At 45.7% G+C, this 15,469-nt stretch overlaps 1 protein-coding gene across 2 annotated transcripts in view; it reads right to left on the reverse strand.

Annotated features, from left to right (window-relative positions):
* HDAC8 (histone deacetylase 8) overlaps positions 1–15,469 on the reverse strand; it is a 673,568-nt gene that overhangs the window by 630,261 nt on the left and 27,838 nt on the right. For both annotated transcript variants that reach the window (XR_015300718.1, XM_086942007.1), the window contains exons 2-3: positions 13,310–13,362; positions 10,444–10,574 (exon numbers count right to left, since the gene is read on the reverse strand). Coding sequence is in view for 1 of the 2 variants with exons in the window: in XM_086942007.1 (XP_086798133.1) it covers positions 10,444–10,574; positions 13,310–13,362 (184 nt within the window). In the remaining variant the exon portion in view is untranslated. The remainder of the gene's footprint in view (positions 1–10,443; positions 10,575–13,309; positions 13,363–15,469) is intronic.

Genomic DNA, 15,469 nt, shown 5'->3' on the forward strand with positions numbered 1-15,469 from the left:
ATAGACACAAGTATTGTAAGGTCGTTATAAGATACTGTCAAGCACAGATACCTGCACGCACTGCCCCCCTGGACTGTTCAGTGTTTGCACAGCAAACTAACAAAGGGGTTGTTACTCTGCACAAAACTCACCTGATAGCAGATCTTAAATGTCCCGTGGCATGCGCCTGGCTTTCAGTCGGCGTTTTGTTTAAGCCTGGAGAACTATTTTACACTTTTACTTTCACTTTAAGTGCTATAAATAAATAAATAAAAACCTGCGAGTGAAATCCAGTACGGGTTGAAAGTCACCTTCATGTGCCAGAAACGGGTGGCACCCGAGCAGTGGTAGTTACTCACCGCACACAGTCACCTACTGGAAATGCCTTGGACCGATTCTCCCGCTGAGCCATGGATTCATCCTATATTAAGATTCATACCTTCGACAAGGAAATGGGAGGCTAGAGTCCGCTTTGTAGTCAAAATAGGTGCATTCTGGGACGTGTAGTTTCACCTTTACTACTGAAAGTATGGAATCACAAACACCAGCGTGACAAGATTTGTTGGCGAACACGCCACGTATAAGGTGTAGCACTCGCCTAGTACACGGTCACCCAGTAGCCCATCACCAGTACTAACCACTAACACAAAACCACTTAGGAGTACTTAAGTCACCGACCCAGGGTACCCGAATCAGCACACCCGAGTCGTTTACCTCTCAACCTCCCGTTGACTATGGTCTATCCACCGTGGTAAACAACACGAACCAGCGCAAGTCTCTCAACAGAGTAGACGTCAGTGTGTGGAAATAAAAGAACGAGGCAAGTACAGACCAGTACTCACCATCACTGGGACGGCGGCGGCCCCTGGACAACTGCCCATGCTGCGGGCTCCCAGTCACGGCCTCACCCGTGGGTCTAAGGCGGCTAGAGGCGCCGGTGGGTGCTGTACACTAGTCCTGCTGCGCCCTCCCCGCGGGGCCCCTCTCCAACCTACAGGCAGGGTAGGAGGAAGTCAGAGGCGGAGGAGGAGCGCCGGGCTTCCGTCCTCCCTCCATCCTCCCGGGCACTCTCTGCGTTACCCTTACAGGTATGAGACAGGGAGGGAGGAGTGTTGTACCAGGGCAGGCAGGGGACGCGAGAAGGAGAGAGGGAGACATCTCGCACAGAGTGGGATGCCTTGAGAGGGGAGAATCCGGCTGAGGGAGAGAGGGTCCCTCAAGAAGAGGGACAGAAGGACAAGGGAGAGAGGACGTGGCATACCAACCAGAGCTACCGATTTTGGAACTGGGGAAGCGAGCTCGAGTCTCGGCGTCGGTCCAACATCCTGTGATTCTGGGCACATTGATTTACCCCCGCCTACAAAACAAGGATTTTTTTTTACACATTATTTCCACCAGCTGTAAATGCCCGGCTGCAGTGTGAATCAGAAATCAATAGAGCTGCTCTAATGGCGGCTCCCCTCAGCGTGCAGCCGCAGTCTGCGTCGTCCGGTGTCGGAGGAGGGGGCGAGGGAGGGCTGCTGTGACGTCAGCCTCGTTCTTGGAGTCCATTGGCCCCGGCCTCGGATGTTCCGCGCGCTGGAGGGCGGACATAATTCACGGTGACGCGGGGCTCCCATGCCCGAGGGAGAGCCCCGCGGAGGCTACAGAACACGGGATTGGCGGTAAGTGGGACTTAGTTGGGGGGCGACGGCTGCGGGGGGGAGAGAGGAGAGAGGAGAGAGGAGAGAGGAGAGAGGAGGGAGGAGGGAGGAGGGAGGAGGGAGGAGGGAGGAGGGGAGGAGAGGAGGAGGGAGGAGGGAGGAGGGAGGGAGAGAGAGAGAAGGCGTGGGGGGGTCTCTGTATGTGCACTCCTGTGTGTGTCCGTATGCGTGCAGGGGGAGTAGGACTTAGTTGGGGGGCAACGGCTGCGGGGAGGGAGGAGGGAGGAGAGAGGAGAGAGGAGAGAGGAGAGAGGAGAGAGGAGAGAGGAGAGAGGAGAGAGGAGAGAGGAGAGAGGAGAGAGGAGAGAGGAGAGAGGAGAGAGGAGAGAGGAGAGAGGAGAGAGGAGAGAGGAGAGAGGAGAGAGGAGAGAGAGGAGAGAGGAGAGGGAGGAGGGGGGGAGGGAGGAGGGAGGAGGGAGGGGGGGAGAGAGGAGAGAGGAGAGAGGAGAGAGGAGAGAGGAGAGAGGGCGTGGGGGGGGGGGGGGGGGGGAGTCTCTGTATGTGCACTCCTGTGTGTGTCCGTATGCGTGCAGGGGGAGGTGTGGCTGTGTGGTACAACTTTCCAGGAGAGGAGACAGGAGCTGGCCACAGCGAGAGCGTTCGCGTGGCCCGCACAATTCCGAGCGCGCGGCCAGCTCCTGTCCCCTCTCCTGGAAAGCAGAGTCGCTCACAATAGGTCTCTGGCGAGACCGCGCTTTCGCGCGGTTCAACGCCACGAGACCTAAAAATAGCAAGCACTCCTAGTGTTTTTTCAGCCATGGTGTATACTAGCGTGGCTACTGTTCAGCATGGCTAAACGTTATTGGCATAGAGAAGAGTGGCGTGGAGTGGAGTAATGTGGCAAAGAGTGGCGTGACATGTAGAGGCTGAGAGTTGAGTGTCTTAGGGTGTAGTAGAGTAGTTGAAATTGCAGCGGCTTAGAGTGGAGTAGAGTGTCTTTTAGTAAAGTGGCTTAGAGTAGAGCGGTCTAGAGTGATGTAGAGCGGAGTAGAGTGGTTTAGAGTGGAGAAGAGGAACATTAAAATGTTGTGTGCTAGAAATTTTTTTTTTATTTTTCAGTACCCAGCAAGATTGTCAAATACATCTTCTCACTATGAAGTCAGAGAAAGAAAAGTAAACACCAAGCTAGTTCGGTAGACAGAGCCTGACATTTGACCTCTGTCTCTGAATGCACAGCAAATGTGACAAGAGCAAAATGTAAAGGCCTGTTTAAAGAAAGCATGCACTCAAGGAAGAATACAGTAAACAGGCTATGCTCAAATGGATGGACAAATATATGCTGGACAACCTAAAACAAATAAAATCAGCAAATAGAAAGTCAGCAAATGTGAGTTACAAATCGCAAAGACAATGATATGCTATGGGCGGAATACATTCCCAGGGAAGCTTTCAGAATGTCCCCAAGAAGTCCTTATCAAACCAGAAAGCTGCACGGGTAGGCTTCGACCTAAAGACGGAAAATAAATGAACGGTGTGAGACCACAAAGAAGGAAGCAATGGGTGAACCCACTAATTAGATATGCAATGTGAGGGAGCGCTCCATAATCCCCTGCGTGGGGAATTACAATAGGCCTAATTTTTCTATAGTTCCCCAAGAGGAGTAGGGGCATTACCAACATCCTGCCATGAATGTGTGGGGGCTCCAAGAAGAGCATCAGTTCCCATAAATCTTTTTTTTCAAAAACCTGCCCTAAGTCTCCCGAGGTATTCAAACCCTGACTCAGGCAGAAGTTTGCATTAACTTTAAGCACTTGCAGACCTAGTCAAGTCAAGTCAAGTCAGTATATTTATATAGCGCGCTACATACCCAGAGGGTCTCAAGGCGCTTGAAGAAGGGTGGGGAATTACTTGTCAAATATCCACGTTTTAAGTTGCTTTCTGAATGCTAGGTGGTTCTGAGTAAGGCGAAGGTGAGTGGGAAGTGAGTTCCAGGTTTTAGCTGCCAGGTAGGAGAAGGATCTACCTCCCATGGTGGTTTTGTTGATGCGAGGTACAGTGGCAAGGGCTTGGTTGGAGGATTGTAGCTGGCGGGAAGGGGTGTAGAAGGACAGTCGTGTGTTGAGGCATTCGGGTCTGATTTCGTAGAGTGCTTTGTGTGCGTGGGTTAGGAGCCGGAAAGTAATCCTCTTATTGACGGGGAGCCAGTGGAGGTTTTTCAGGTGACCAGAGATGTGTTCTTTACACATCATGTCTAATATGAGCCTGGTTGAAGCGTTCTGGATGCGTTGGAGTTTTTTCTGGAGTTTTGCGGTGGTACCGGCGTAGAGGGTGTTTCCGTAGTCCAGTCGGCTCGTGACCAGAGTGTGGGTGACTGTTTTTCTAGTTTCGGTGGGGATCCAGCGAAATGTTTTTTTGAGCATGCGAAGAATGTTGAAGCAAGATGAAGAAACGGCGTTGACTTGTCTGTTCATCGAGAGTGAGGAATCCAGGATGACGCCCAGGTTCCGTGCGTGGTCCGTCGGGATGGGTGCTTTTCCAAGGGCCTCTGGCCACCAAGAGTCATCCCAGGCGGAGGGGGAGGTGCTTAGGATGAGGACTTCTGTTTTGTCTGAGTTCAGTTTCAGACGGCTGTGCTTCATCCATTCGGCTACTTCTTTCATTCCTTCATGCAGGTTGGTTTTGGCAGTGTTAGGGTCTCTGGTGAGTGATAGGATCAGTTGAGTGTCGTCGGCGTAGGAGATGATGTTGAGGTTGTGTTGGCGTGCGATGGCCGCGAGGGGGCTCATGTATACGTTGAAGAGGGTGGGGCTGAGTGAGGATCCTTGTGGTACACCGCAGATGACTTCAGTGGCCTCAGACTTGAATGGTGGAAGGCGGACTCTCTGGGTTCTTCCGGTGAGGAACGAGGTGATCCATTCCAGAGCTTTTCCTTGGATTCCGATGTTGCTGAGGCGCTGTAATAGGGTGCTATGACAGACCGTGTCGAAGGCTGCGGAGAGGTCGAGGAGGATGAGGGCGACTGTGTCTCCATTGTCCAGTAGAGTTCGAATGTCGTCTGTTGCTGCGATGAGGGCGGTTTCAGTGCTGTGCTTGGCTCGGAAGCCGGATTGTGAGGAGTCGAGGGATTTGTTGGTTTCAAGGAATGCAGCGAGCTGGTTGTTGACCGCTTTCTCGATGACTTTGACCGGGAATGGAAGGAGTGAGATAGGGCGGTAGTTTTTGAGTTCGGTGGGGTCAGCTGTGGGTTTCTTCAGGAGGGCGCTGAGTTCGGCATGTTTCCAGCTTTCCGGGAAGGTTGCGGAGTTGAGGGAGCAGTTGATGACGTCTCGGAGGTGCGGTGCTATAATGGAGTCTGCTTTGTTAAAGATGTGGTGAGGGCATGGGTCTGTGGGGGATCCTGAGTGGATAGAGTTCATCAGACGGATGGTGTCCTCAGTGGAGATTGGCTTCCAGTCATTGAGGATGTTCAGGGGGTGTGGGGGTCCTGCAGGGGGTTGGGTGGGTTGGTCTTCGGGTCGGTTGTCGAAGCTGTTGTGGATGTCTGCAATTTTGTTGTGGAAGAATGAGGCTAGGGAGTCGCAGAGGGCTTGAGAGGGGGTGAGGTCGTTGGAGTTGGCCGAGGGGTTGGTAAATTCCTTGACGATGTTGAATAATTCCTTGCTGTTGTGGGCGTTGTTCTCTAGTCGGTCCTTGAAAGCGGCTTTCTTGGCATTCCGGATCAGTTGGTGGTGTAAGCGGGTGGCGTTTTTGAAGGCGTCCTTGGTGCTGGTGGTTGGGTCTTTTTTCCAGGCCTTCTCAAGGGAGCGACAGAGTTTCTTGGATTTCTTAAGATCATCGTTGAACCAGGAGGCCTTCTTGCTGCCTAGTTTGATTTGTCGTTTTTTCAGTGGTGCTAGGATGTCGGCGCTGTTGGATAACCATTGGGTGAGGTTGGTGGCTGCTTGGTCTGGGTTTGAGGAGTGGGCTGGGGGGGTTTGAAGAAGCGATGAGGAGATCTGGTCGATAGTGAATAAAGACACTGACACACGTTAATTTAAAACATGATTTTTGACAGTACTGCTGGTGAACACTGCAATGGTTGCCCTTGAATATGATTAATGTCCTCATTGGTTTTAATGGGGATATCATAGTATGTGGTGACACCCTAACAAAGCGAATAGGCCTGCCTTATACAATGACACCCTCTTATGCCGTCACGTTGTATCTTGTAAATGTGGGGGTATGTCGATTATTGGGTTCAGGACGCTCTAGGAATGTAATCTGATATGAGAAGTATTTCCTTCTAAAGTAATTCCTGTTACATTGAAACATCTCTATGTATGCAGACTATTTGCCTTTAAGAAAATGTACATTCAATTGTTTGAAAAAAAACATCCTGAAGTTTAGTAAAGCTCCAAAAAGGCCAATATAAATAAACCAGAATCTTCACATTTGGTATGTGAAATTTACAGCAGTAAATGTCCCCCTTTTTCAAAAGTATTCCTTTTGTGCTGGGGCTTTCTAATGTGGCTCTAATACTCCACTATCATGCCTTTGCTTCGGTAGCACTGCTCCAAACACTGCAAGAAGTGCAGAAAAGGTGAAACAAAACCAGAAACTACAACATTCACAAAAAGCTGTTTCAAAAAGCACTGTGTGCCTAGTTTTTAGATGGTGTCGCTAGAAACCTACAGTTCTAGAAGGTGATATGTGAGGACAGAGGTACATGCCCATTTTGGATCTGCATTTACTCTTATGTCAGAGATATTAATGTGTTGCAGTGTGCCTAGATAAAGAGTGTTAGTCCTCGTGCCTACAACAACCTACTTCAACTCTCACAGTGACGACAGGGCCCAGGAATAAAATGTTGAACAAGAAAATCTTGCACCAGGGGGAATTTGAAGACAGCATCTGATTATGTACTTAAGTGACAAAAGCAAAAATTAAAACTAGTTTCAAAACCAAAATATAGCCCAGTTAAGAAACTTCACCCAAGAACATCGACAAAGAGTTCAGAACACTGAAGAGGCGTCAAGTGACATCATGAGCTAACTGACAGAAATCAGGTGGTTGAACCAATAGACCAAGCAAATGTAAGTCTGCGTGGAGCGAATAATGGTCCCTAAAAACAGGTCATGAAGGGATCAAATTTTAATCAGACATGGAGGAAGGAGCAGATGGTTAAGATTATTCAGACTCATCCAAAAGGTCGGTCTAATGGTTTTGTAAAATAGCACACTTTGCATGGATAAACCAAAAACTTTGATTTGAACCTCATAGCAGTAGGAATAATAAAGAGATGGTTTGATAAAGGTTTGAACTTTCCCTCAAAAGAAGAAGATCCCCTCTAATGACAAAACTATCTTGTAGATGTATACTCCAGCAGAATGCTTCTGGACATTCCCACCTTTGCACTTCAAAATCATATCTGATGAGGCCCTTCGCTAACATTTTTTAGGAAGATCTCATGAGCTACAGCTGGAATTTCCTATTTAATGCCAGATTCAAAATAAGAAACAATTTGTTATGTACCTAATGCAGAAGGGACTGCCAAAATATAGCTCCCCACTCCCAACTGAGATCTGCCAAAGTTCATATAACCACAAAGCTGAAAAGAGGATCTTGGTAGCATTCTGAGGACAGATATCTTATACGCGACCTGGGGTTAAGGATAAAAAAATGAGGTTCTGGGAGATCGAGTGGGAGTAACAGGTAATAGTAGATTGCAAAGTCTTGATTTCATGATACAATTTCATTTCTGGTTCTTGAAGCTGTTGAGATACTGAATGACCAAGGTTTGTAATTTTGTTTCTAGGTTCACGATCAGTATATTTATCAAAATATGGAACTTTCCAGGGCTCTCCCGGTCTTAAAGCTCATTGATTGAGTTTCTGTGCAGCTCCTTCAACTTTGCTACTATGTCAAGACATGGACATCAAGAAGAATGTCAAGTTATCTCATTAGGAGGAGGAAGCAAAGGCTCTGCCCTACAGCCAGTCCTGATTCGATTAGCTTACATTGTTTGCGAGTATTGAAATTCATGAGAACAATAAGAGTCTAGCAGAAGTGGCTCCCTCCCCCGTATGTACACTGTTGTGATGAGAGGAACACTTGTGTATGTTGGCTAGGGGCCCCTCTAAAAGAGGAAAATGTTTCAACCCATGTAACAGAATGATATGACTGGTGGAATTCCATGTCGGACAATAGCGAGTAGAACAGACGTTACACAAAAGAGCTGCTCTCCACTTCCAAGTGGATGGAAAAGTGAAGGCAAACATTGCTGATGTGGCCCCACCAATCAAAGGAAGCAGGGCAATGGCATGGTACACAGCAACCAAATTAGAGGAAGAACATTAAAGCAAGTTGCCAGGAGGGATGGCCATCCTAGACGATCCCTATAGGATCCTATGGGACTATTGGGAAATGGATACGCAGGACAGAGTACTAGAAACAGGAGTGTTTTGCACTTCTGCTGAGCAACATAATCACTAACCATTCTGAATAGGGGACACAAAATTTGGGGATTGTGAGAATGGCCTTCTTTCTACTTTTGAGATCTTTGAAGGGGATGTATGAATGAATGACCAGCTTATAAAGCGCAAACTTTGCCCAAAGGCGTCAATGCACTAAGACAGATTCCACAGTCAGGGAGTAGGAAATGGAATTCCTCTAAGATATTAAAGGGCAAAGAGCAAAGTCATTAAGGTTTTTTGGAAAACAAGGAGCGACTCTAGGCAGGAGATCGATAAGGGTAGGGTGTGCCAGAGCTTCGACCACAGCAACGGCTCTTCCTCCCACCTTGTCCTCCTAAACCTGGGCACTACCAGCTTATTTTTGTTGGCAGATCGCAGCTGTTTGGCAGCTGACCTTTCCACCCACCCTCTCTACATCTCAGCATGGATTGAGGTTAATTGCAATAAAGACTCCCCTGCTGGGTATTTTATCTCATTCATTCAGCACTTGATGTGATTCTGTGGAGACCGAGAACCTTTTAAACAAGCATTGGCAAAGTACCTGGATGCCAGCCTTTTGTATTCTTCAATGCTTGTTTTCACATGTTTTTGTATTTTTCAATGCTTGTTTTCTCATGTTTTTGGTAAAACTTTACTGCGGAGGAAGATCCCCTGCATTCATCAGTCTAAAAAAAAAAATGTCTAGAAGCAAAAATATCTTTTGGCCCCCAAAAACCATACATTGCCAGTGTCGTCCATGGCACTGACGCAAATTACTTTGTAGATGTGCTTCTTCTGAAGAAGCGGAATGCAATCACTCACAGTAAATTAATGAATGGCTGAAGTGGGCTGCACCATTGTTCCACGCTGCATGCTATGGTAGGTGGACGGAAATTGTGGAGGACACTGGCCAGCTGCACTGGGCCTTCCACCTACCCCAAAAAATTCAGTTAAAAGTTTAGGAATTACAATTGATGCCACGCTATCTATGCACGAACATATCAACCTGGTTACCTCCTCTTGCATTTACTACCTGAGGACTTTAAAGAACATTTGGAAATTCTTTACCAGGGAGGCAAGTACGGCGGTCATGCTTGCCTTGATCATGTCCAGGCTAGATTATGCTAATGCCATCTATCTAGGGCTCCCTGCACATCAGACCCATAGGCTGCAGTTAATACAAAACCAAGCAGCCAGGCTGGTCCTTCAGCAACCAAGACATTGTCACATTAAACCTCTCCTGAAGCAATCACAGTGGCTTCTGGTGACTGAGAGGTCCATGCTTAAGACAGGTTGCATGATCGTTAACGCCCTCTGTGAGAAGGGCCCTAAATTAATCTCTGCTAAGATCTCTAGGTATCTCCCCAATCGCAGTCTCAGATTGGCCTCGATGTCTAGGCTGACGATCCCAAGATTCAAGCGCTCGAGAACGGGGGGCTCCTGTTTCTCTGTCCTTGGTCCCTCTCTACGGAATTCCCTGCCAAAGGACATCAGACTTACTCCTGAATATACCAACTTCAGGAAAAAACTGAACACATGGCGGTTCACTCTAACCTATGGCTAGTAGCTTACAGGAAGTTTCTCCCCCTCCTTTAGGACCAAAAGACCTTTTGGTATACGTGCGCTTAACAAATTCCCTAAACATAAACAACAGAACCATGGATGTAGTGGGCGATGTGAGTATAGCATATATAAAAAAATTGAAAAATAAAAACGTCTTGGCTCATGCCAGCCCTAAATTTTAGCTTGTAACTTAAACGTTACAGAGAGTAATTCTAGCACTTGTTTTTGCTGGTAAGGGCAGGCAGGAAGAGAAAGGGATGATAGATGGGATGTATACAGTATATGTCTGCCAATGCAAAGACGATATAGGGCTGGACCAGGTAATGTTGATGCCACGTTTTGGATCGCACTCAGTTATTACATTTGAACTAGAATGTGATAAACATGTTTTCCCAAAGTATACGATTATTTAATTAGGAGTCCAAGTCTTGCTTCTCTTACTGCATCCTATTCAGGCCTCTCCTGTGCCATTTCTGCCGTTTTACGCTTTATTTTTTAAAGGGAAGGTCCTCGGATCGCACACTTTCTGGGCCATATTCTGCTGCACCTCGCACAGTCAGTAGTTAAATCTGGAATACTTATAAAATTAATAATACAAAATCCATGTGTGCCTAAAAAACAAGCACGGTACAACTGTAGATGTGTACACCCGTCTGCAACTAGATAGGAGTACAAGATATTACACAATATTAAAAACAATTGTATTATATAATATTAAAAACAACTGTTTTGATTCGAATACTAAGGCTGTCTAGCGGCAGCTCTATTACAGAAGCAACAGTGTCTGAAGCGTTACAATTTCTGTCTTTGTAGCCAGGTTTTCTTACCTAATCCATATTCAATGGACTCTGGGTCATCGTCGTCTCCTTCCTCACTAACTTTCTGTAGGTGTTGTAAATAAGAGTCTGAATGAAAGCTTGCCATCTCCTCCATAGATGCCACCTTGGGTTTCACAATCCTGTGAAGAGAGCAAAGCATTGATCATGAAGGCTGAGCAGAAACAAGCAGCTTTATAGCAGCAAGAAACAGCAATAACGCAAGTGATACTCCTTAGTTTTGACTTTCAAAATCTGAAAAGGATTTTATTTTACCTCCTTAGCCCTGGCACGTGCGCAGGAGAAACTAATCTCATGCATCCTAATCTGTACTGAAAGATTTCCTCTGCCCAGCCAAATCAGTCACAGATCTCTTTTGGGCGCTCTCCTTCAAGAACGATGTCAGTAACTGTCCTCAGAATCGCCATTAGCAGCAGTGCCTACTTCAGCTGGCACATCCTTTCTAGAGTTTCAGTGCGAGAGGCAATATCCATCCGGATGCCCTTGAGTCACAATTACAAAGACATTCAACTTCACAGGAACCTGCTGAGTTGTGTTCTGTTATCATCGTCAGTACTAGATCAGTCCCACGACAGTCAGGCACTCAGCAAAACTAGTAAGGTAATCGAGGTCAGCAATGAATTGTCCGATTGCATAATGACATGTTTTACTTCTTCATGCATTCCCTAACAACATTACCTTTTTTCTCATGTTGTCTTTCAGTACTTTTCTTCCATGCAACAGATGACTCTTTTACCGGTCATAACACTTTTTCTGGTAGGTACTCTATCTAACTGCAGATTCCTCTCAAGGTGCCAGACTGGATCCGGAGATTCCACAGAATGGGGAGGAGGGTGGGTCTGTGAGGTATCTAGGAGGGTGGGTCTGTGAGGTATCTGCTGTTAGATAGATTATACCCCAGAAACAGCGTCACCAAAGGTAAGTAACATTCTTTTGATGCATACTTCTAACTGCAGACTCCTCACCTTGTGAATACATACCAAAGCAGAACCTACTCAGGTGATGGATCTGTGGAATGGCTCAGACAGGAATCCAGCGGGACCGAATGAGCAAAGTGCCCCTGCTGTCAACCATGCTATCCAGGCAATAGTGTTCTGTAAATGAGCGACCTGATAGCTGTCCAGTAAAAGGGCTCTGCATGCCAATGCACAGGTAGAAGCTACAGCTTTGGGGAATGAGTCTATAGCCTTCTTGAGTCTGTTTCCTAGCCAGTCTGAAACAGATCTTTATATAATGGACAATCCTCTCCAGATGACCCGCTTCTGTACTGCCATTTTTTTTGTTTTGTTCCAGAGAATGGAGTTGATCATCTGCCTGATGGCCCCTGGTGCGATCAATGGAGAAGAGCTGAGTGCCCTTAGAGTCTAGCAAATGGTGTCTTTCCTCCTCCTCCGGTAAGGTGACAGACAGCTCAATGTGGAAGGGTGTGGCATCTTTTGGAAGAAAAGCCATAGCACTAGCTCATTTGGGAAGTAAGTGGTGTACTGTTGATGGGCGGAAGAGCATTTACATCATTAGTTATGAGCCGACATGATCGCTCTGAGGAACACTGTCTTCAGAGTTAGCAAGTCTCAGAGGGAAACTGGGCATCAGTTCAAATGGGGTGCACAACAGAAATGTTGTGACCAAATTCAGATCCCATTGTGGCATTGCAAAAGGTTTTGGTAAAAATATGTGGGTCAACCCTTTTAAGAAACGCATTACTACAGGTGATTTAAATAGAGATGGCTGATTGGCTTGTCGTAAAAAGGCGGATATTGCAGACAAATCACCTTTAACTGTCGCCACAGCAAGGTCTTGCTGGTCCAACGAAAGGGAAAAGAGAAGGAGGTCAGATAACTGGGCTTGATGTGCCTAGAACGACACCACACAACAAACTGCTATGAGCTCCAGGGGCCTATCAGTGTCAGAGGGGGGCCCTAGAGCTTGGGGGCACCCCCACACCTTTTGCTATTCACCAAAGTCAATTTCATCCTTGGAAAATGAATTACTCATGCAGTGATTTCCTTGTGTGTAAATTCCCTCCTTTCGCTGTGTGGGAAGTGGGCGTTCCAGGATGGAAAGTCCTGTAAATTGGGATCGCCTGCTAATTTACACATTAAGTTATGTGTAAAGAAGCAATTTTATGAACCCTTCGAACTCGGGAAATGGTTGAACATTTACTCCTGACAAAGGAAGGTGTAAATCCATTTCCAATGTGGCTGGGGGAAAAATGGAAGAGATGCAGGGAACTGGTTTTCTACACAAAGAAAACTATTCTCTTCTGGATAAGAAAAGAAAATAGATAGCTCTTTGCTTTGTTTCTATTCAAATACGAAAATATACATGTGTATAGCTTCGCGTATGAAAACAAAATTCTGAAAAAAAAGTTTCCAGCAGGCCCGGACTGCCCGTTGCGGGCACCGGGCCATCCCCCGGTGCGATTATGCCTGCACAGCTAAGACTGCGGCAGGTTAAAAGGAGTAATCCGGAAAAAGTTCTAAATAGTTCTAAAACCTGCACCCATGTAAGGTCTGAAACAGCAGGGGTAGATTTACATCAATTTATTAGATTCCCCCATAATAGAAGGAACAGATTAAGCAATTGTAAGCGCAATGACAGGACATTGGATGTATATCTTTCTTGATGCCACCCGTAACTTAAATAAGGAATTTTGTATGCATTTGAAGAAAATATTGTAAATATGTTATTATCATCACCCGGTGATAAGGCAAACATATCAATGTTACAGCAATGCTGGCGTGTGAACAATTAATAAGCAAGTAGTCTGGTAAACTGCTGATAGTTCTCATATTTAAAGCGATCACAACTACGGATGAAACAATACTTAACATAGAAATAAATGGTTACAACTTACGTCATCTCACTCAAAAGCCCATATGCTTCTATCAACGAATGCACCATACTGGCCTACCAACATAAGGAGAAGAAAAGCATTAAACATATTCAGAAAAACAAGCAACAAATACATTTCTAATAACACTCTCATAACGCAGCAACTTTAGTGAAACAATTGCAGCAAAGTCTGAATAGGGCTGCAGGTGTCACATTTGATGGGTAATATGCGTTACACTGTGGTTCGTTATTTCATATGCACTTTACTTTCATATTGAAACTGAGACGTATTTACCTTCTAAACTAATTAGACTTGTCAACTAATATTGTACTTTTTGATTTAGTAATGTCCATTAGACATGTTGTTTAACAAACTAAGCTCAGAAGCGTAATGCAAAATCATGCCCATTGTGATGAGGGGGCCCTGAATATCCCATTTCTCACGGATATTCATTGGTTTTGGAGTAAGTGGGGACCCTTATGAGGTTGGGGCCCTCTGAATAACCCCCCTACGCCGAAGGGGCATGCACTACACCCCCGACTAAAATATTGGCTCGTATCATTAACCAGGGTACATGCTGGAGTTTACATTGATTGGCATACAATTAAAACACCTTAATTAAACAAACAATTATCTCTCGCATCCCTCTTCTAAAAAGCTGGGTTGGACGCCATCTGACCCACGCCCCCTTCAGAACTCCCTTGTCAGGCAAAGATCCTAAAAACCATCGCAACACCGAACATTCCAGTAGCTCGAGTTGTATAAAGGGCTTTTGGGCACTCTAAGCCACCATACACTTTTAAATCAATCTGTACACCTATGAATCTGAAAAACTAGATATAAACATTGATTGTGGCAGCAGAGAAAACAGCACAGAACTTGTCATACGTCTATGCCTTCAGTTAGGGTGTCTTCAATCAAGCCCTATAGATTTTTGATAGTTGTGCTCCTTGCATATTTCATTTTTCTTTTCAGTCTTCATTTCATAGTAAAACGCGGATCAATGTTGGGTAGTCTCTCTTCATTGAAACATTTGAAACATTCAGTTTTCACTGAGGTCATTTATTTCCTGACATCGTGATGTGTCACTTTCATGAGGCTCTTCTGAGGAGCTTAACCGTGTTAAGAGGCTGACAATGAAGCCTGCAGAACAATTCAAACAGTAAAATACCTACCTATCTGTTGGCAGGTTTCAAAGCCCTAGGTCGTGGTAGGACGGAAAGAACGCAGCATAGAGTTTTTGGAAAGTATCAGCATTCATTACAAAACGGGGTGACAGACTGATCCCTAATTTACCCACATGCTAGCTTCATTTAGGTCAGCAGAATCCATGCAATTTAAATCGGTGGTGATGGTTAGATAGGAGTGAGGAGATCCGGAGCAGAACTAGACCGCCGTTGTTCATCACTATTCTTAGCAACTCTTAAGTCCACAGTATCAAAGGATTCCTGTTTTCTTTATTTCATTTAGCAGTTTTACAAACGCCCATTTTTTTCACAGCAAGGCAGTAGGGCATAGGGTATTGTGCACTAGAACAAGGAGAAACAAGCAAATAGATGTCTCTTCCCCCTCACCCCATTGGCTATACCAGTGTTTTATGCCAATGCTTTACAACACCGACCCCCCAAAAAATAATCCTGATGAAACGACTGCTGCTGACGGCCGTGTCATTCTAAGATGCATGCATTTGTGATGAAACATGCTTGGGCTTGCATGATGATCTTTGTGTGTGTGTGTAAACGTACGCCTAGGAAATGACCCCATATACCGCTGAATGCACTCACTTGGGGAAAAATTACTAACCTCTAAATGAGTGAAGGTATCATAGCCACTAATTCATCACAGCTACTTTTGCAGTATGTTTAAACAATAATGAAATTAATTCTAGAACTTTTTGCTACAGCTGTATGTGAAATCGATACATTGAAGTGCACCTAGCTCTGATGTGCTGAGGCCTTAATTTCTTAACAGAGCATGAAAAGACAGTATCTTTGTCCAAAAATGTTCATGTCCTCATAAAGTCTAGAATTATTTTGTGTCTCTTTTATGGGAGGTTCATCCTCTTACAAAAAGTTAACGCGTTCCGGCCTATTGAAAAATGTTAAGGTCTCAACAGGACTAACCCACTGACCTTTTATTTGACACATGAAACTAAAGGAATGTGTGGGTGGGTCTTCCAAT

Source organism: Lissotriton vulgaris, chromosome 10, assembly GCF_964263255.1.
Source record: "Lissotriton vulgaris chromosome 10, aLisVul1.2, whole genome shotgun sequence".
In the NCBI taxonomy this organism is placed as follows: Eukaryota; Metazoa; Chordata; class Amphibia; order Caudata; family Salamandridae; genus Lissotriton; species Lissotriton vulgaris.